The 21,312-nt window shown below is 51.5% G+C and overlaps 1 protein-coding gene across 3 annotated transcripts in view; it reads left to right on the top strand.

Moving 5' to 3' along the window:
- Positions 1-21,312, top strand: part of ssh (Protein phosphatase Slingshot) — a 270,074-nt gene that overhangs the window by 237,902 nt on the left and 10,860 nt on the right. For all 3 annotated transcript variants that reach the window (XM_084597898.1, XM_084597897.1, XM_084597899.1), the window contains exons 7-9: positions 18,558-18,692; positions 18,826-18,885; positions 20,864-20,957. In XM_084597898.1, the coding sequence (XP_084454024.1) occupies positions 18,558-18,692; positions 18,826-18,885; positions 20,864-20,957 (289 nt within the window). The remainder of the gene's footprint in view (positions 1-18,557; positions 18,693-18,825; positions 18,886-20,863; positions 20,958-21,312) is intronic.

Below are 21,312 nucleotides of genomic sequence, written 5' to 3'. Positions count from 1 at the left end.
GTGCGCGCGCGCTGCGTCGCGCGTCCGGTCGTTTCTTTCCTCGGCGCCCGCTCAGCGAGGCGCGACTACTGCATCCGCTGCTGCCTCCGAGGACGATACACGTCTTTGTTCAGGCCGGGCGCGGAGGTGAGGCTCTTCCTTTGTTCCCGAAGGCAGGCAGCCCTGGCGCGTGCTCCGACAGATTATCCGTCCGTTTACGAGGCCTGCTCACGGCTGTGCGATGCCCACGGCTATCGCTGTTCATACACGGTGGTCGGCACTTGCTCAAACACCGCCTTCCGTGTGAACCTTCCGCCGTCTCTGGAGGAGTGAAAGATGGAACGTTGACGCGTCCTTGGATGCCCGTGCAGGCAGCCGTGCACTCTTTCACTTGCAAGGGGGCACGTATGCACTTGCGGTTGGCGCTGCTAGCGTTGAGCCTCAACTATTTGGCTGTCAGAAGTCATGAACTGGTCTTACTATCCCCGCATGTCGGTGGCTCATTGAAAGCTGTAAATGGACCGGTACGAGATTCTATGCGCATTATGTGCAAGCATGCTTTGAGTAAGCGACTAAAGGCATTGCTTTCTTTTTTTTTTTTTTTTTTTTTTTTTTCTGTTCGTCGCCTGGTCACCTTGGCGATCGCGGTCACGAACCGGGTGTGATGCTGCAGCAGTTAATCGCAGCATTAACTTCCCTCTTTTTTTGGTTTTCTTCGGTGGAAAGCCAATGTAATTGCAACCCTAATGCGTCGAACAGGGTTTGATGGCGCTGGTGTAATATTGTTACGGTGAAATAGCAAATTTACAGCGCAGATAGGAGCGGAACAGGGTGAGGCTTATACCAGCTTCAAACACCACCGCCTGTTCTTTCTCTTCTCTTCCTTCCCTTCTGCCACCCAATACCTCATCGTCGTCAGTGGCGTTACAATATAACCATTATTTGAGGCTCTGCTGCGCTACACCTTTGGATATGGCAGTGCTGAAGCGGGCGTGGCGAACTTCGGAGACAGCGTGAGCGCGCTGCGCCGCGCGTCATCAATTATGCACAATCGTCGCGGGCCATCGTTTTTTTCTCCGGGGCCTCGTCGGTGGCGCTGCCGAGGGTGGGGCCACCGCTGTGTGCCCCGCGCTGACCTGTTACACGCGTGTGCGGAACACGGGGCGTAATGTGCCCGAGCTGTGAGACGCCTTTGTCTTCGCCTGCTACCGTCGGGTAAGTTATCCATCCTGCAGACCCCGTTTGCCGGGCCCCAGCTCGGCAGTGCTGCCACTGTCTTGTCTATCGGCAGCCTCTGTGCAGCCGTTGCGACCTTATTAGTGTCCGGATGATGACGGAGAGGCGAGTATGGGATCATGGGTGCTTCGTTTCCGTGCACGAGGTGGGGCTGACAGACACTGCGCTTGTCTGTAAGCGATCATTTTAGTCGGTGTTCGATAAGCTACAGAGAGAGGTGGTTACGTTGTGGCTGTTTGAAAACGAAGACCGCTTTTCTTCATTCGTATAACAGATGCATTGGAACAAGTGCAGGTCACGTTAGGTGGTTACGCAGGCAATGGATCGAAGTTGTGAAGTTGAAGCGAGGCTGTGTCATTTGAAACACCTTGGTTTGGTTTGGTTTGCGGGATTTAACGTCCCGAAGCGACTAAGGCTATGAGAGACGCGGTAGTGGAGGGTTCCGAGCACACGGGCGCCTTGCTTTTCGCCTCCATCGAAAAGCGGCTGCCGCGGCCGGGATTCTATCCCGCATCCTTGGCCACTGCAGCGCCCTAACCACTACACCACCGCGACGTAGGTGAAATACATTGATTGGTACGTGTAGGGGGGGGGGGGGGGGGGCTACTTTTTAATGAATCGTTCAACGTTCATTTCACGTGAGGACAGCGCAGAACCCACGATCAGCAGTTTGTTGCTGTTGTTGTTGTGGCTGTAGGAAGAAGGAAAAGAAAATGCATGGGTCTGCTACTGGCTCTGTAGCTGAGCCACCTGATTGATTTATAGGTAGGGAAAGGCGCGGTAACTGTCTCACTTGTTTTCTGGGGACACCTCAACCGCACCGTAAAAGAAGGGGGAGTGAAAGTGGAAAGAGAGAAAGAGGAGCCGTAGTGGAGGGCTACGGAGTAATTTCGACCACCTGGGGATCTTTAACGTGCGCTGACATCGCACAGCACACGGACGCCTCTTCGTTTCGCCTCCGTCGAAACGCAGCCGCCGAGGTCGGTTTCGAACCCGGGTACTCCGGCACAGTGGTCGGGCGTCTTACCACTGCACCACCCCGGCGGCTTCGCTGCCTCGTGCGAACAGGAGAGAAAGTAGTGAAGAAAGAAAAAGAGGGAGAAAAAGACGCGCGCCGGTGGCGGGTGCAATGACGGCCAGCAACAGATAAGAATTCGGTGGCTGGCTAGCCCCCGCCGCAAGTGGCGTTGTCGATGAAGGGTGGCTGCTCCTAGCCCTTAGGGCTAGGAGCAGCCACCCTTCACCGTCAGCAGCAGTTTCATTACGTGCCCCGCCGGGGTGGTGCAGTGGTAAGACGCCTCTGACTACTGTGCCGGAGTACCCGGATTCGATCCCGAACTGCTGCGTTTTCGATGGAGGCGAAAAGCAAGGCGCTTGTGTCCTGTGCGATGTGAGTGCACGTTAAAGAACCCCAGGTGGTCGAAATTTCCGGAGTCCTCCACTACGGCGTCTCTCATAGCCTGAGTCGCTTTGGGACGTTAAACCCCACCAAACCAAACCAAACCTTCCTCCCTTCCCTTACGGCACGGTTCAGGTGTGAAACAAGTGTGACAGATACTGCGCCTTTCCTTTCCTGTGAATCAATTTATATATTATTATTATTATTACTGGTTCGGTTTGGTTGTGGGGTTTAACGTCCCAAAGCGACTCAGGCTATGAGAGACGCCGTAGTGCAGGACTCCGGAAATTTCGACCACCTGGTGTTCTTTACCATGCACTGACATCACACAGCACACGGGCGCCTTGCTTTTCGCCGCCATCGAAAAGCGGCCGCCCAGGCCGGGATTCGATCCCCATCCGAAGTGTTGGGCCTATAGCCTTGTGCACGGCTGCTGGAAAGCATTTGGATTCCATTGATCAGCGACGTTATTGGCGCGCAGAAAATCGGGTTTCTACCCATCGTGATCCCTCATCGCGTGGGGTGATGCTGAAGGCCGAGCAAATAAGTGTTGTTATGGTTTCTTCATCATTGAGGCATTCTTATCGCACTGGTGAATCGGGCGCCTTTTCAGAGAGGCACTCAGCGAACGCCGTTATCTGATGCGAAACTGCCAAATAGAACATGGCCACGTTTTCCTAGGTTGATAGCGTGTTGCTTGTCTCATACCATACTGGGCGATTAAAAGTGAAAATATTTTATTGGAAAATAGGGAAGAAATGTGAACCGAAGGTTTTCTATTTTTCTTTTTTTATTGCACGCGTCTTGTATTGGCTGTGTTGTTGACTTATACTGGTGCTAGTACACACGCTTGGAAGAAACCATCGTTTGCTGTGTGCGTACGTGCCTTTCGCCGACTGCCACCGTCTTTAGGCGGTCATTGCCTGCAACAGGGTCATCGAGACTCGCAGGCGCCTGACTCCTTGACGTGCAGTGGATGTGCAACGCTTGCCTGCCAGTCCACTCGTGAAGTCGGTGTAATGTGGCCGAAGCTCTGGTTCTGTGCCCCCCTAATGGCTCTCCCGCTGGCTCGAGCACTGGCAGATGCGCGAGGGATACCCCCTCTGGGTGCCTAATGGCCCCCTCGTCGGTACAAAGTGCACCGTGAGCCCGCAACCCGGTCGCCCCCTCAGTGTTGCAGGTTTTCCTCGGCTTCAGTTCAGCAACCTTCCGCGAACCGTCGGGACTTCGTCCTGTGGCGAGGGTTTTTTTTTTTTTTTTTTTTTTTTTTTTTTTTTTTTTTTTTTTTTTTTGCCGGCGTTGTCGTTGTTTTCAGATGTTTTTCGGGCCAAGTGCGGAAAGCGATCCTTCCGCCATATTCGCAGCAGTAGCGTGGCCATCACGCTCGTGTCATCCTATGTGTGCTACAGCGCGGCGTGCTTCGCGGGCAGTCCGCCGCTTTTGGCTGCCGTGTTTTCACGGTCGCTGTGCGGCTTTCCGAATGCCTTTGTTCTTGAATTCCGCCGGCCGTAGTGAGTGCAACGCGGCTAACGTCCCGCCGCTGTGTGCCGCTGAGTCAGTGCCCGGAAGCCTTGACCGGGGCCACCGCGGGGCGCCTGAGGCCTCGCGGCGCTAAAGTCACGCGGCGCCGCCGGTCCGGTGATGCTGGGGGGCGAGGCCAAATGGTGTTTCCTTCCTCGTCGCCATCGACGTGCGCGGGGAGGAGTGTGTGTGTGCTGCGAGGTTGCTTACTGATAAATGGCGCCGGCCAGCTGCGACGTGTGAGCAATTGTGGCGAAAGTCGGGCCGCTGCAAAATGGCATTCTTCCGGGCTAGTTGGTATGATCCCTGCTGTAGGTGCCAGCTTGAACTTTGGGACGAGGGAGACCAGAACACATTGCATCATGCTGAAATGCTGGCTGCATTTTGAAAGGTAACAGGCCTTTGTCCACGATGGTGGACCGAAAGACAGATACATATTTATTGGATGTCAATGAAGACACTGTAAGCAATCTGCTTTGGTTTCTCATGAAATAACCTCAAGGCGAGCGAGTTTGGGATCCTATAAGGACCTTCGACCCAGGTACGTGTCAGCTGCTTTGCCAGGAAATCTGAAAGGTATGGTTTTTCCACGTGGCCTTCTCGGAAATTATAGCACGGAATGGAAGGTTCTCCTTGTGCCTTTTTGGCTGTGAAGAAAACAGCGAGCCCTGCATTTAGGTTCTGTTGATTTTGTTGAACAAGCGGGCGAGACCTTCGCTGTGAAGTGTAGAGAGCACTTACCGTTTTGCGTCTTTCACCTTCCTTAAGGTTAGAGAAAGAAAGTTTTTAGCGATGGCTTTCTTCGTTTTCACCTGGTACGCCTGAAGGTCAAGAACGACGAAACCTCGATCCCTCTTTGTCAGAGATACACAGCTTGACATTATTTTCGCCAATTTCTAGAACAGTGGAATGGATGTCACACCTGTGACGGCCGGGACGCTTCTCTTGTCCCGAGAAATAAATGCCCAGACCTTCGCTGATGATCCTTGTTCGTCGAAGTCTCCCCCGCGATGCGTCGGATTATGGCCACCCTGTCAACCTTGTCCAGCCGAGGCTGAACTGCGTACTTCGAGCGATTTTCCAAGATCTGTCTTGACTTGGAGGTGAGATGAACGTCATCCCCGAGGGCTACAACGGGGATCTTGCCTGGGTTGGACTGTCGCAGGCAGAGAACACAGCAATGTGTCCGTAGTCTCCCCCTTCCCAAAGTTCAAGCTGACAAACACGCCAGAAAGTCCGAGGCTCGTTCTTCGATCGTAGATGTGCAGAGCTTCGGGTTCATGCTTTCGCAGCGACAACTTCGTGGCACTTCTGCCTGTGAGGCAGATAGAGAGAGAGAGAAAGAGAGAGAGAGAGAGGGAGGGGAAGGGAGTTAGTAAGCAAGAGGGAGATAGAGCTCTATAATTAAATAGAGATTTTAGCCAGCGTTCGCTGACATGCTATATGCCGTCTGCGTTTCTGTTTTGTATTTTGTCGTAACTGTGAGCTATCGCGTTGAGGTGTTTTGCTAATGACACAATGTACCTGGGTGTAGTTAACGCACGCCAGTGCATCGAAGTCTTCGGTAAAAGGTTGCCGTTAGGAGGCAACGTGTAACCGCAACGCTTATGTTCCCGCGGTTAAATGCTTGACATTCCGCTAGCAACCACGGACGGTGTGGGCGTCTCTGTTGCAAGATCCAGTATTTTATTCGTTATCTTTGCACGGACGAGGCTTCTTCCAGCCAATTTTCTGAGCCAGGGTGGTTCCACGCATGCGCCGGCGTAGGAAACTGGCACCCTATCGGTCTAGCGGGCGAGCATCCGGCCGTGTGCGCGTTGCGCATTGCACGCGCATGTCGTCCCAGACCTTGGATGTGTTTACCACGAACCGTGCACTGAATCGCATGACAGCCTGACATTGACGCCCGGAAATGAACGGTAGACGACGGTGCAATTAGTCTAGCAGTACGCTGCATATTAGCCTAGTAAGGTGGCATGCAGCGTGCTCGTTAGCTGCCGCATGGCGTCGATGTCGTTGCATGGGGTTTCAGGAATATGCAGTGTGTTAGATCCTAAAGAAGATAAGAGGGGCGGAAGCCGGATGGAAGAAAGCAACTGTACTCACGTCTGCAACCACTGCTTTTATTACAGGGGGTGCTCGTGCACCGTCCGCATGTCCATTAATATGGTCCACCAGCTGTGTGCCACAATTTCTCTGCACTGCTAAGGCAGTCTGGTATAGGAGGCGCGGCGCGTTCGGGCAGCGTAAGCCTCAGTGCGATGTCTTTTGTCTCCTTCTGCAGATCTCGGCGGCCAGTGGTGAGCGCATAGTGTGCACGTACACATCTGAGATGGTCGTATACAACGGTTTACAATAGCAGTGCGCGCGCCGCCTCTTGGCGAGTTGCCATGCTGGCTGCCGACGTAAGCGGGAGCTTAACGAGGAAACGGTCGCCTTGCCGTGCGAGGAGTCGAAGGAAGCTGCACTGCATCTGCTCTGGGCCCCGTACTTTTATCCCGCAGATGGTCACAGCTTAGGTTCTCTCGTATTTTGTTGTTATTGTTATGTACAAGCGTTACGAGGGAGATAGATTGAGGATGCAGCTCGTTTGGTGGTCGAAAAAATGCGCAGGTCTTTCCGTCTGGATCTAAGTGAGCATCGAAATGTCCGCCAATGCAGGACCTTCGTCTTTCAGAGCCTGTGCACTCGTCTCGAACACATTCATCGCCTTGTTCGTGTTGGTGCCCCGTTTCATCCTCCTCGCTTTCGCATCGTTGACTCGATATACGGTGTAACTGTTCCGCCGGGCGTTGTTCGCTGGTGCAATGCTGGCTGTGTAGCTTATTGAGCGAGGGAGCATGATTCCTTCGATACTGCCCTGCCGTTTCGTCCGAACAGCTTGTGGTTTTAGCACCGGCGCGACAATTTAAATTACTCGCCGAGGCACCCCGCAGGAAGACGTCAAGGTGTACCTCTCGTTTTCATGGTTCAACTACGCGGAAGACACGCACAATAGTCCGTTTTGTGCACTCTTTTCCTTGTTTTTGTCCTTCCATGCCTTTAAGCCACGAGTCTGTACCGATTTGCCCAAATCGCAGCCTTAATTATCGCCCTTCCTTGTTGCCACTAAGTGGCAGGATTTAATGTCGACTGCAGGAGCTTTATAGCGCTATTGACGCTTCAACCAGCATCCACCATTTAAGTCTATTAGTCAACATTCCCGCGGATGTCTGCGTGGAAGTTGCATCTACCACTGCAGTCGGCAGCGACCGTTACGCGGTTTCGCTTTCGGCCAGACCGGCTTCACCTAGATAGATTTTTTTTTCTTTTTTCTTTTCTCTCTCTCTCTCTCTCTCTCTTTCTTTTTTTTTTTTTTTTTTTTTATCGGAAGTGGCGTGTTTCGCTTCCCGCGCGGTGGCGGGACTCGTGGCGCGCGCTGCCGGGCCGTCTGTCTGCCCGGTCACGAGCAACGGCACTTAGCGAGCCGACGGGCGTCCGCGCGTGTGCACTCGTCGTCTGAAGGGGCAGGACAGTTCGGTACAGCGATGCGGCCGCATAGAGCGCGTAGGAAGTCGTTCAACACCTCTTTCGAGATCCTCTCCGTGCCATGTAGACGTAGGTATTCATCGGCCTCTCCTTTCGAACGGGTCACTGGCTGCCGGGCCTTCTTCTGGAACCGTTATGTTCTTGACCAGTCGCCTCACTGAAAAACACAGTTTGCAATTACGCGTAAGGTAAGTGCGGCCGGCCGCCCTTATCCCCTCCCGAGGAGCTTTCGCGGGGAAAGCCGCTTGTTGCTGTGGCGAAAGCACCGGCACTCGTTCCTCGTTGAATGGCTCGAAGAGCTGCGTCCCTCCTGGGGTGCTCGCCCTGATTCTTTTCCCTGTGCGCAAAAAAAAAAAAAAAAAAAGAAAAAAAAAAGAAGCTGAGAACCAACGTAAACAGGTCAATTAAAGCTTCATCGTGCCCCTCCGCGATGGTGCAGTGGTTACGGCGCTCGACTACTGTGCCCAAGGAAGCGGGATCGAATTCCGGCCTCGGCGGCTGCGTCTCGATAGAGGCGAAACGGAGTGGCGTCGATGTGCTGTGTGATGTCAGTGCACATTAAAGAACCCCAGGTGGCCGAAATTTTTGGAGACCTCCACTACGGCGTCTCTCATAGCCTGAGTTCCTTTGGGACGTTAAACCCCACAAACCATACCAAAGCTTCATCGCAACAGAGAACACGCGTGCGCTGACGTCTTCATCAAGGGTGAAGCGGCTGCGACTCGTCTTTACGGCCGAGATGTATGGCCTTTCTCCCTCTCTCTCTCTCTATTAGCGTCAGCTTCCAGCGCGCTGCACTTGACTGCGTCGCGGACTGCGAGGGTAACAGCGCGTGACGAATGGACTGCGAGACCGGAGCCCCCAGCTGCCGTCGCTGCGTTGTGCTGCTGTGTAAGCGCTTTGTCTCCGGGCCTGCTCGCTTTTCTTCGTTGTTTTCCAAACTCGCGTCAGTGAAGCCTGCAGTGGCCAGCGGCTCGCGTACTGCTAAGAGTGCACTCTTGCCGTTTCCGGTGAGGTAAGCAGCCCATTTTTCAAGTCGCGTCTCTTGTCTCATATTCGTCTCGCCGGCAATTAGCTGGAGAGTATACATCCGGCTTGTTGCAACAGTGCGCTGGACGATCACTCTTTCTGGACGCAAGACGAGAATGGATGGGCGAAGGTGAATTCGTAGTCTTCTGTCTTGTCGCTTACGGCAATACGGGCCGGATGGCTAGGGTCCTGACGCGCCACCGGCTCACACTTGAACGGATCACGACAGTAATTGCGTTACGTTTACGAAATCGTAGAGATGACGTAGGTCTCGCAGTAATGGTGCAATAGTTTCGCCGTGATCACTCTGTAACATGACGGATAACTTTTGTACTGCACATTTTGTGCTTGCATTCATCTCCTAAGCCGCGAGGACGTCTAAGCGGCCTTCTCTGAAGCAAGGACACTACCCGTAAAGCTTGGCGTTTTCTTTGAAACGATGCCTGATCGCGATCTCCATGGAGGCCTACAAACGTAGAGGTTTCTCGCAGTTTTTTCGCGGAACTGCCTCAGCGCCTACATTGCCCGCGACGGAGTGTGCTATGCTATGGGACTCCGGGAATCGCGACGGCAACGACCTATACATGCAAGGAAAAGCGATCGCGGACCGCCGCTTTCCGCTGCCTTTCCGAGCGTGGGCTCCTTTGCGGGAAAGAGGAGCGGTGGTTGCCACGCCGTCTGCAGAAGAGCCGCGGGTTTCATAACCCTTCAATTTTATCGGCTTCCTTTATGCTTGTTTGTTTCCTCATGGGTTCGCGTTTCCGCGCGGGCGTTATTTAGCTGGCGCCCCATCATTATGCGCGTGCTCTTCCTTGGAAGTCCTGCCGCTTCTCGAGTTTCTGTCCTCGTGACTCTTAGCGGCGCGTCGGATTGCGTGTTTACTCTGAACGACGGCGCTTTGTTTCAGGCGAGCGCGGCTCAGATGACTCGAATAAAGTCGCGCAAATATACTGGACGATTGCCTAACCTTACCGCCGGTATCGCTTTCTCGGGTCGTGAAAGCGTCGCTCGGGTGTGCGTTGGCCTTCCCGGGTGCGTTGATCGTGATAGCGTGACGTGACGGGAAGATATGGCGGCCCAGAAAAGGGGTACCGAGCGCGTGTGACAGTTATGATTCCTGCTCTCAACATATCCCTCCGTATACTCGCAAGCTATCACGTTGCACTGCTGGGAGACCTATGTGTGCACGCGAATTGCTCGAGTTCCACTCGTCTTTTGACCAGTGTTTCCAGCCCCGCCGCGGTGCGTGTTCGCTCGCCTAATGTACCCAAGGATGTGGGATCGAATCCCGGCCTCGGCGGCCGCTTTTCGATGGCGGCGGAAAGCAAGGCGCCTGTGTTATGTGCGATGTCAGTGCACGTTACAGAATCCCATTTGGTCGAAATTTCCGGAGTCCTCCACTACGGCATCTCTCATAACCCGAGTCGCTTTAGGACGTTAAACCCCATAAACTAAACTAACCTACCGGCGTTTTCTTTCAAGGGTGAAGGAACGGGCTAGTTGGTAAATCATCTTGGAAAGCAAAACAGCGCACTTCAAAACACAGACACAGAAAGGGAACGACAACACAGCGCCTGCGTTTTGAAGTGCGCTATTTTGCGTTCCATGATGTTTTCTGTCAAACTTTTTTTTTCTTTGTCGACCCCTGGTTTACTCCTTTCTGCTACCTGTTTTTTTTTTTTTTTTTTTTTTTTTTGTGGTTCAGAAAGGGCAGGAAGCTAGTATTCTTGGAGAACACAGGGCGATTTGAACAAAGGTTAAGAAGCGGCAGCCTTGGTTGCTAGCCGACATTCCGACCAGAGGACCGGTCAAAACGGGCTTTCACTCCGAGGAGGAAGTCCCGCAAATGGGGAGGGGGGATGTGGTGAGGAAATGGTGGTGAAATGGGAAATAGACCACAGCAAAGCGGGTTGCGACAGGCTGCATGAATAAGAGCGCCGAGGGATTAGAGATGGGGACGCATATGTGGAAAGGTCGCTGCGCATGTGTTGTGAAAAATGGCGTGGTAGCTGGGAGTTTAGTTGACCTGCATAGACTGTAAAAAGCAATTGAACAGTACATCACAAATAAATACATGGAAAAATATATGTATAAAATGGAGTGATGAATTGATAACTGGAGACTGGGTGACAGTATAAGATGTGAAGAGGAACGACACGGACAGGCCATATCAGGTATCCCCAGAAAGAACGAAAAAAAGACGGAGAGAAAGGAAGAGGGAGCCAAGGGCCTTTGACAAATGGCGGCAGTAAGTGCGGATCAGCAGGCAATAATACGAGGAAAGAAGTTTTGTTTCATGCAATAACGCGAGGACGGAAAGTTAGCCGTCCATCCCACGCGCTTCTGCATACTTGGATCTGGTGGCGCGTAGAAGAAGCGCCCACAAGCTTATTATAATAATGTACGCGTTTCTCGCATGCCTAACAAGTCGGCCCACATCGCGTCGCCTGATCCGCCAAGCCGCCGGCGATTGCATATACGGCGAGGTTGCCTCCGACTGGACCTATTTATCACACGTTGCCTCCGCATCCTTTGCATAGCGTGGAAATGGGTGACAAAAACAATGTTATCCTTCGGTGGGCTTCTCTCCGATATAGCAACTATATATATATATATATATATATATATATATATATATATATATATATATATATATATATATATATATATATATATATATATATATATATATATATATATATATATATATATATATATATATATATATATATATATATATATATATAAATGTTTTGTCAGCGTTCGAAGCTGTGGCTGTTTTTCATCAGCGTTTGCGGAATATAATAATTGGATCACAGGAAGGGAAAGGCGCAGTATCTCTCACTTGTCCTTTGATTGATTGATTGATTGATAGGAAGGGAAAGGCGCGGTAACTGTCTCACTTGTTCTCTGCGGACACCTCAACGGCGCCGTAAGGGAAGGGAGGAAGGTGGGAGTGAAAGTGGAAAGAGAGAAAGAGGAGCCGTAGTGGAGGGCTACGGAGTAATTTCGACCACCTGGGCCCGTATTCCGAGTTTGCGTCGTTATCGAAAGTGTCGCTATCTCCCCGATCTCGAGTAATATGATTGGTGGAAACGCCGGAACATGATGTTTCCACCTATTCCGGTTCCGTAGTGGCAATGGCCACCGCGGCTTTTCGGAATGCATTGGGTAAATTGGTGCTGCCGCTGTCACTTTGAAGAATAACAAAGAAAATAAAAAAGCTTCCAGTAACAACATTTGCACACGCGGAGCCGAGTGACGTACAGTACCTTTAGTACAGTACAGAAACTTTGACGTTGCCCGCATTTCGGCCATAGCAGATACATCGAGTGTTGACCAGGTCGCGCTCATTTGGACACCGGCGCACCAGGGGTTGAGGGAGAATGAGAAAGCGCACGTAATGGCCCGAGGATTAGCTACGTACATTCCGGGATCCCAGTGACGACTTATGCGCACCACCGTACCCCTTGCGCGATGAAGAGCTTATACAGTTAGATGATGACCCTAATACCTAAAGATATCCTAAATCATTACGAATTAGGCAGATCAAAATTTCCAAAAGCGTGTAAGCAACTCACCAAAAGCGAGTAGTTTATGCGGCGTAAGCTACAAACTGGAGTGTTCCCGAACCCCCAGCTTTACATCAAGTGGCACCTGGAAATTTTTAGCCCCAGGTACAAACGTTGCGGTGGCATAGCGTACATGATCCACATGATATAGAAGTGTCCTTGATTTGGAGAACCTGGCAGGACAGATGAGTCCTGGGAGGCACTACTTCTCAAACAGGACGAAAAAGGGCAACGTTAAGTCGTCCGTCTCGCCCTGGCCGCTGCTCAGATCCAAGAGATCCAGGTCGACGGCTGAGGGGGATGTCATGGCTGGGACAGAGCTGCACCTCGGATCCTCGCCTACTTTTTGACGGGTGCCGATAAATGTTATTTCTCTCTCTCTTGTACCGAAAACGCGTATGATCAGCGTCGTTCTCTATATCTCTTGCGCTTGGTCCGACGCGAAACGAAATCTGTTCCGTCAGATTTTTTTTTTTTTTTTCTTCTTCTTCTTGCCAGCTCGTCGTAAATGCGGAAAGTCGCGCTGCACTCTGCGATCCTGTGCTGTTCACAAAACCACGTGCGCTCGATATCTTTCGAACCCGCAGTCCAATGCGCTAATTCCTTATTAACGCTTCATCCTGGTTTGACGCATGAGACTTTGGCAAAGTGCCCGTTGTTTTGATCAGTTAACCGGATTTAACTCTCAAAAATCGCAGATTAAAGCACAAATGAATGCACACTCGAACAAATTTGAGGTGTTACGTTTACAAAGAAAACTTTTTTGACTGCGCTAAAAAGTAATGACGGCCAATTGGGCGTGGTTATGCCAAATGGGAAGTAGGTGCGCTATGCCACTGCGATTTTCACTTTCCTTTCGGGTCAGATATACTCACTGGCATGCACATTTATTTTGGCGCATTATCCGCAAGGCCACCAGACATAAGCTCACATGAAGCCCCGCTTTAAGCAAGCCGTACTGCTTCAGACTTGCCTGCTAGGAGGGATATATGTATATAGGAATTACTGGGAATTTAAGGATCCAAGGGATTTATCAGATTGGAATCAAGAAATCAGCGGATGGGTTCGATATTCACCTAAGGCCCTACTCGAAAGAACTATACATGCATGGGCCATGTCATCTGGTCTCGTTGATCACACGAGCCGTCGACCAATCAGTGCCCGAACATGTCACCTGTCAGCTGGCACCTGCCATAGACATGCCTGCGATATTTCGCTCGCCGGATTTTCGGACGTTCTGTTGCATTAAAAATTACAGGAGGGCAGCACTTCTTAAGTGTGCTTACAGGCAGAAATGCGAAAGCATTATTGCGAGCTCCGTGCTGCGTCTAGTTCTGTTATTAGTGCTGCATTTCGTCGCTGGATACCGTTGCTTAGTTGTCATATCAATTGCTCAAATTCGGACGAAATCCAATTAGGCGAGGGGGCCCGTGGGGGGTTATTATACTGAATTGGCCATACTCGAATTAGATTAGACATCAATATTGGTCCAATTCTGACGAGGTCCACAACCTCTTATATTCCTGCTACAAGCAGCTGTGTCAAGCTTTGGGGTTCCAGGGGGCTAAATCTCCAGGGTGGCCCATTCAAATTTGGCGATCACCATCGAGTTGCCCCTACTCGAACTAGATCGCACCCTGGTGGCGCCACTCGTGAGGCATTCATACAATGAATGATTGCCATTTCGTGCGGACAGGCTCTGTCTAGCACAGTCATGCCAATCGTGAGCCAAGAAATGATTCCGCATGGAAGCACACCCTGACATTCGCGCATACCGTATCTGAACACTCGTGCATCAAGCACTGATTTCTGTCTGTTGTCACTCTCTCATCCACACTGCATCTGTGTCCTTGTTTTTCCCAGCACCGTTAACAGCCACGCGCTTAAAAACAAAGAAAGAACGCAAAACGTGTGGAAGAAACGCACCAACACACACAGAGGGTTTTCGGAAATCTCTGGTGCTCTTTTTTTTTTTCGTCCTTCGGCCGCTGTTGGAAATCGAACACCAGGCTCCGAGAACTGATATTGGCGGCGTGAAAAGCCGGAGTACATGGTTCGGTCTCGTGGTACATTGCCTTAGTCTGTCGACTCATCGCCCCACTCATCACTCATTTATACTTCGGTGGTCCTACACAACGTAGGCTACTTTCGCCGCACGGTCGTATCTCCTACACTCTTGCACGGCTTGTTCAGAATTCCCTCCTCTGTCGCCTTCCCGGAAACGTCACAGACCCCTTCATCGAATGGGGGTCCCCGAAAAGGAAATTGGTGGCTGCGGCGACGGGACGTGTGGGCTCACCGGAGCCGCCCTGCTCCCACGCGCTCTCCTTTCTCGGATGCCCGGCGAGCCGCCAAAGGCGCCTAGCCGGGCTCACTCTGGCGCCTTCAACCGACGTTGCTGCTATGATGGCGTGCGGTGTCCTTCTTCCACGTTGCGCTCCGTGCCCGATCCCGCGAGTTCCTGCTTTCCCGGATTCGAGCCGCGGCTCTTGATTTGAAGGGTGCTTAGTGAACTCAAGGTTTCGCCCTTCTTACACGAAGGAGGAAAAGAACAACTCGGACTACACCTCCGAGCGTGCCCACAGAGGATGGCCCGGCGCTCAGTTCTGGTGTTGTCGTCGTGAACGGGTGTATGTTTTGAGGGAGCCTTCGTTGGACCGGCATCGACATACATCAAAGGATTCGGCTTGTGTTTTGTGTCGCCTCCTGTTCGGAAGAGTCCTCGTGAATCGCCGCTCTGTGTTGTGATTCCATAGTCGTGGAAGTATTCACTGCGCGCGTGCCGCGCGTGCAGTGAATACGGGTGCTCTTCTCGCTTCGCGGGAAATAATTACAAAGAGGATAATTTCAGTTTAGAAGAACTTCAGCGCTGCCAACTCTCCTAGAAATAGCGGTTCCATCCGACCGCTCGCTGTCACTGGATCGCATTAGGCCCAAGTATAGGGTCCCTCGGCTTCTCCGTGCGACTCCCGGATCACCCTCACAGCTGCTGCTCTCCGTGGTTTGATTCAGCCACCGGTAACGTACGACACCGTGCGATTCTGCCGCCGCGCAGAAACTGCTTTACGTTTGTCGATATATAGACACCGAGATCAAGCGAAACCGTATGCACCTGGATCAGACAAGCGGCCACACACTACCCGCGGGCGCCATGTGTTTCGCCCTGTTCGCCGATCCCGGTTCGTCGCCAGAAGCGGCCTTCGAGGGCGGCATCGAGTTCGCTGTCCGTCTCGAGATGAGCGCCTGTCACTTCCGCGTCGGCGACGTGCCTTGCGTCCTATGGACATCGCACCTGTCCGCCGTCTACAAGGGCCGCTGGTGAGTTTCGTATACGCTGCGTGACGACCGCTAGTGGAAGCCCGTGTCTCCTTCAGATGATGATGAGGTCTTTGGGGGTATTCTTGGGGCGGGGATACTGGAGGGGGGGGGGGGGGGGGCGGCTACTCGTGGCCGAATATTCTGCGATATGAGATGACGAAAAGCGCGATTTTTTTTTTTGTGAAAGGGGAGAGGGGGAACTGTGCCGCGTCATTTCGCCTTGGTCGAATGGGTTGCCGGACAGCGCGAACTCTGATTTTACTCGTCACGCCATCCCCATTGACGAGAGAAAGCTTTTTGACTGATGTTGCAACCGTCCACTCTTCGTTGGGCTCCGATGGGGTGTTTTAACAAGCTGTCGTACTATTTTCTGTGCATTCTTTGTATGTGCAAATAACAAACTAAGAATGGCTCTCGGCCTGCTCTCTTCTGCGGATGTAAATGTATATATCTACGCCGCGCGAACTGATGACTCGTGTCGAAAAAATCCCTGCGAGTTAATAAAGCGTTCGCTGCCATTACGACACTCGAATGTAAAATTTTGTTGCCGCACTTGCATTCCTGCCTTTTCTTTGCCTTGAACGTTGCCAGACGACAAAAAAAAAAAAAAGCTTTGCCCTTTGATTTTTGCCGCTGTCACCGGAATTGAGATACTTTTTTGGCCTTAAATTTGCGATGAACCTGTCTTTACATTTACTTTATACTGGATTCTATTTTTGAGCCGCTGTAACCGGAAATTAGCTCCTCTGCCTCCTCCTCCCTTTTTTCTTTGTACTCTGCTATAGACCAGCACCTCCGGAAATTATTGTCTGAGGAAGCAGCCTCTCCGTTTTACCATTGCGAGGAAATTATTGGCGAAAAGTGCTATTTCGCCATGGCCCTTCCTCTCTACTGTTCTAAAAAGCAAAGCACCGCGTCCTCTTCCTCTTTCCTGCCTAAATTCGCCGAAAGGAAATCATAGCTGAACAGATATATTTAGGGCTCCCAACGTACGTTTGCGCTTGAGGAATCATACAATAAGCTTTCTTTTTGCCTCGTTTCCGAGCGTATACATCGTCATGAAATGTTGTGGATTAACGCTGCGCGCACTTTGCGTGGAGTTGTAGCTCGTTTGGTTTGGTTTGTGGGGTTTAACGTCCCAAAGCAACTCATGCTATGAGAGACGCCCTAGTGGAGGACTCCGGAAATTTCGACCACCTGGGGTTCTTTAACGTGCACTGACAACGCACAGCACACGGGCGCCTTGCTTTTCGCCTCCATCGAAAAGCGGCCACCGAGGCCGGGATTCGATCCCGCGCCCTTGGGAACAGTAGTCGAGCGCCGTAACCAAGCTCGTTTGGGATTGGCATTTTTCACGCGCGACTTGCCACTCGTCGTCAGGGGCTTCGCGTATCGTATTTTCAAGGAGAAATTGTGTTGATATAGCGCGGGCTGAAAAATACTTCCTAGATTGTACAAGCCCGTCAACGACCCTCGCAGTTTGTGGTAAGACGGTGTAATAATATTTTTCTTTTTAGGCTACTTTGTTTCCTATTAGCCGTATTAAGCTCCTTGTTCTGTACACATGCTCAACCATTTTTTTTTTCCCCTCTTGCTTGTGACATATTTTGTACTAGAGTATAGTTATGCCGTAGTGCCGAACATCACCGCCATTGGCATCAAGGCACCAGTGAAGAAGTTGGATCTCTTGCTTAAAAACCGACCAAACGGGAACCCGAGAAAGCAAAAATTCACGGCTGTAGATGAGAAGGCGACTTCTAAGCTTGCGTAGAAAGCGCTCGCGAAATTCGTTGTTGTGGAAAGTGGTTTGCATGGGCTTGCTGCAGCATTTCGCATGGCATGGCGGCACGAGAGTTCGCTCCTTTTGTCTATTTCGTATGTTTATTGTGTCTTCGTCGACCTTGAAAGAAAGGTCAATGACCTTTCAGGTTCAAGCGTCCGCAAGGGGGTGTAGCGAATGGTGGAACAAGTACCTCGATTCGAGGCCCCGTTTTTGCGAATACGCTTTACTAACTGAATGCCGGACGATTTCCAAACACTCGAACCGACGCGATCGGTTGTAGATTAAAAAGCGACCCAATTTAGTCCATGTCGGGCGGCTTGGACGCGTTCTGCATAAACAGCACGTGGGCCGGGTTTACAGCGTGTGTGCTCTTGGTGCGGTCGCCGCTGTTCGGACACCCACGCGCGTACATTTCCCACTTCCTCACAATTGCATCCCGTTTACGCGGCGCCCTGTCCAGCAGGTTTGTGCGTTTTCGGCGCACTAGTTGCGACGTGCTAACGAACTTTCTAGGGATCTCTCGTACACACGAGTACAGCCGAAACGCAGACAGTCGCGCGCGGTGCCATGTTCCTCGCTCGCTACCAGGTGCCGCCGATCCGACGTGTTCGAGATGCTCGTTCGGGCCTTGCGCAAGATGGCGCCGCCGGCCTGACCTTCGCGTCTCTCCTTTGGCTGAGTCGAGAGTCGCCGGGATAACTGATCAAGGACGCGGTATGCACGGCGCAAGCCCATAGTCAAGGACACATGCTGGCGGAGCGTTTCGTCGCCGTTCAGATTGAGTGGCCTATCACCACCTATAGAAACGACATGTGCAACTTAGCAGCACGTTAACTGTGGCCGGGCGAGCTGCTTTTCGAAAGCCGCCTCAGCAAGCTTCGCTTGGCACGCAGTGAAGAGGCGCGCCACAAAATTCTCAATGTGGCGCCTTGCGGTTCATGTTTTCTGTATGGAAGAACAGAATCTCTTCAACGCCTACTCGAATGGAGTGCGGGAGAGCCACTCTTACTCCGCTCTGTGCGCGCTCCTATGTGTTGCAGGTTTCTGTTCGCTTTCCAGGTTGCATTCCTTGGTGACGTCTTTCCTTTTCTTTTAAAATGTCCTAATCCACTCTCTCTGTCGCTTAGGGCTATGCGAAAATGGCAGGTTTATGAAGAATGTACAGTAACTCGTGCGCGTGGTTTCTGCACAGGTCCGCGCTCCAGTCACTGCACAAGGCGTGCGCCAAGGCCCGGGAGTTCAACTATTTCCAAGGCGGCGGGACCCATCAGTGGGTGCAGTACTATGCCGAAAGGATCGAGTCGGACCAATCCTGCCTCAACGAATGGTGCGTGCTCAGTTTCCCTTCCCCCGTTCTTTTGCACGGCTCGTTCGCGCTGTAATGGCCTACCTTATCACGTGCTCCCCCAGTGAAACTGACGTCCGTCCGTTTTTTCCTTTACTCCTTCGCTCACGTAAAGGCACGCGATGGACGACCTGGTGTCCAAGAGGCCTCCGACGCCGGACTCTGATCGCTCAAGGTAAGTGACCCTGTGTTGAGCTCATCAATGCCAGTCCATAAGGCGCTCCCTGCGTGCGCTTTTCCTGGTCTTCAAAAGATGCGCTTGGTTGTGCTGTAATGATTGACAGCTGGATGAAGCACACGTACAGTACAGGGGACGGAGCATGCAACACAGCAGGAACACTCGAGCGAATGGTTTTGCCTCGCAGAGTTACTTAAAAAAAAAAAAAAAAAAAAAGAACTGCTCGCGCAGCGCCACATGTGGGCGCCTCGCGTAGAAAGTGTCCATGCAGTTGATTCGGCAGTGACCGCGCCAGTTGCGGGGATCGCTTGGTTGTGCATCTGCTGCAGCTATCTTTGAACCGCGCTTGGAATCGAGACGTGATCTTGGCAAGTTTTGAGCACTGTTATTTTTATGCTCTGTCATACGCTTCGGTCACACTGCTGAGGAGCAGCCACAGAATTTGAAGCCGGTCTCCATAAAAATAGGACCAGGCAGAGGTAGAGCAATCACGCCACGTAATATTTAACAGCACTAAAAGCAAAATAAAATTGGTTGCAAAGGTAATGTTCGTGGGAATTTGATCGTGACCCAGCACAGCATTAATAATCAAGTGTCGATAAATATCTCTTCGCCTGTGCAGTGTAAGCCCCCCCCCCCCCCCCCCCCCCCCTTCCCCTTTTTTTTTTGTCCCTTGAATACGCTTTTGCGCCCCGCAGGTCACCTTCACTGCTAGACTTCGCGTTGTTGCAGTGAAACAACATTTAACGAACTATATCCTCAAATAGCTCCCATCAGATGTAATGCCCGGGCCCGACCAGTCATGCTGTAATTGCAGTTGACGCTAGGCGATGATAAAGAAGGAAATAATTTCAGGGTGTTTAGCTTATCCATGATCTTGTAATGTTGAGTTCTCTCGTTTGAAATGACAAATTTGCTGAATATCTAGAGCCCATATGTAGGGTTCACTTATTGTGCTGAAACAAGCTATGCATTGAATTGAAGCATTGAGGCTCCTGGATAATGAATCTGGTAACGCTGAAGTTTCTTTCGGAGCTATTACTTGTGGCTTGAATGATAACATGTTGTTTGGTAAGAAAGCTAATTTTCGCTAAGCAGCTTGTTTGCTTCTCCAAAAGGGGTCGATTTCGTGGCCAAGTGCTCGGCGAGCTCTGGTGGCTCTTTTTGTGCCTTTCACGTTAATGTTTCGCAACAAGAGAAAGAAGATGAAACTCATGCACCGCAGATGCTTTGAGCTATGTCCTGCCTCAAAGGAGGCAGGAGTAAACCTCAACAGAGAGGTTTGATAGGCGACAGCGTGGCGCGAAACTCGGAACGGATACCTAAACATCGGCGCCGTTGTTACCCAAGCGGAGATGCGAAACTCGCAACTAAATAGCCCCCAAGCGGCCCCTCTGCTTGGTAACGGTCGGCTACCAAAGATTCCTTCGCGGCGAGGAGGCGGAAAGGAAGGGCAGGTCGGCGCCGCAAGGAACTCGGAAGCTCTCTGGTGGGGAGGACGCTGAAAATGCTGTGCATTCCAGACGCTTATCGCATTATGGCCGTATTCGCGTTTTCTCAAAAGTTGCGTGTGTTCGTGATCGGGGTGTCCGGCCCGAGCCCGAGGAAGAGGGCTTCCAAGCGGCCCGAGCCCGGTCCGCGGGCCGGGCCGGGTACGGCTTTCGGGCCGGCCTGAGCCCGTGCACAGGAACCGCCAGCAATAGGAACTTCTTGCTGCACGCGGTTATGTCCGTGGTCAAGGCATTTAATTATTGCTTATGGGAGCAACTTATTTGTTATTGTTGGACTTCATGTGGCATGCACAGCTTTGCAGAGGTGCTTTGTGTATTTGTGTCTGTTGTTTTGCTTCTTGCAGCAGCCATTAGTTATTAAAGCACTCTGCTTGCCTTTGTTCTTGCAAAGCTTTTTTTTATAAATCCTTGCGTTGTCAATATTTGCTCTCGAAACTTCAATATTTCTTTTTTTTTTTTTTCAGACCGACGCAGAAGGAAGAGACAGAGGCGCTAATCAGGAGCAAGTTGAAAGAGCTTATGATGTCTGTTGATCTGGATGAAGTGACCAGTAAATTTGTGAGTGTCCCTCTCTTGCTGCGCGCCTGCGAAAGAATTTACGTATGCAGCAGCATTGGTAATGTTGCTACAGTGGCTTCCGGCCGCCTGAGAAGGCTGGGCAAGTTGCAGTGGTTTGTCCCGCGGTTGCTATTTTCATGGCAATAGTTTATTGCAGCCCACCTTGAGTTGACGTGTAACTAAGGTTCATTGTGAGAGAAATAATTGCAGCAGGCCTGGTCTGGTTTGTCTCTTGGCTTGGCACTCAGGGTGATCAGTGTAAGGCCTGCACAGGCCGATCCATTCCAGTAGAGAGAGAAAGAGGAAGCAAGCAAGGCAGAGAAAGACAGATTTGAGGGAAAGAACAAGAGGAGAG

The sequence above is a fragment of the Amblyomma maculatum genome, chromosome 3 (genome assembly GCF_055883805.1).
Source record: "Amblyomma maculatum isolate TAMU_Amacu chromosome 3, ASM5588380v1, whole genome shotgun sequence".
In the NCBI taxonomy this organism is placed as follows: Eukaryota; Metazoa; Arthropoda; class Arachnida; order Ixodida; family Ixodidae; genus Amblyomma; species Amblyomma maculatum.
This window is presented reverse-complemented; position numbering and strand designations above follow the sequence as displayed.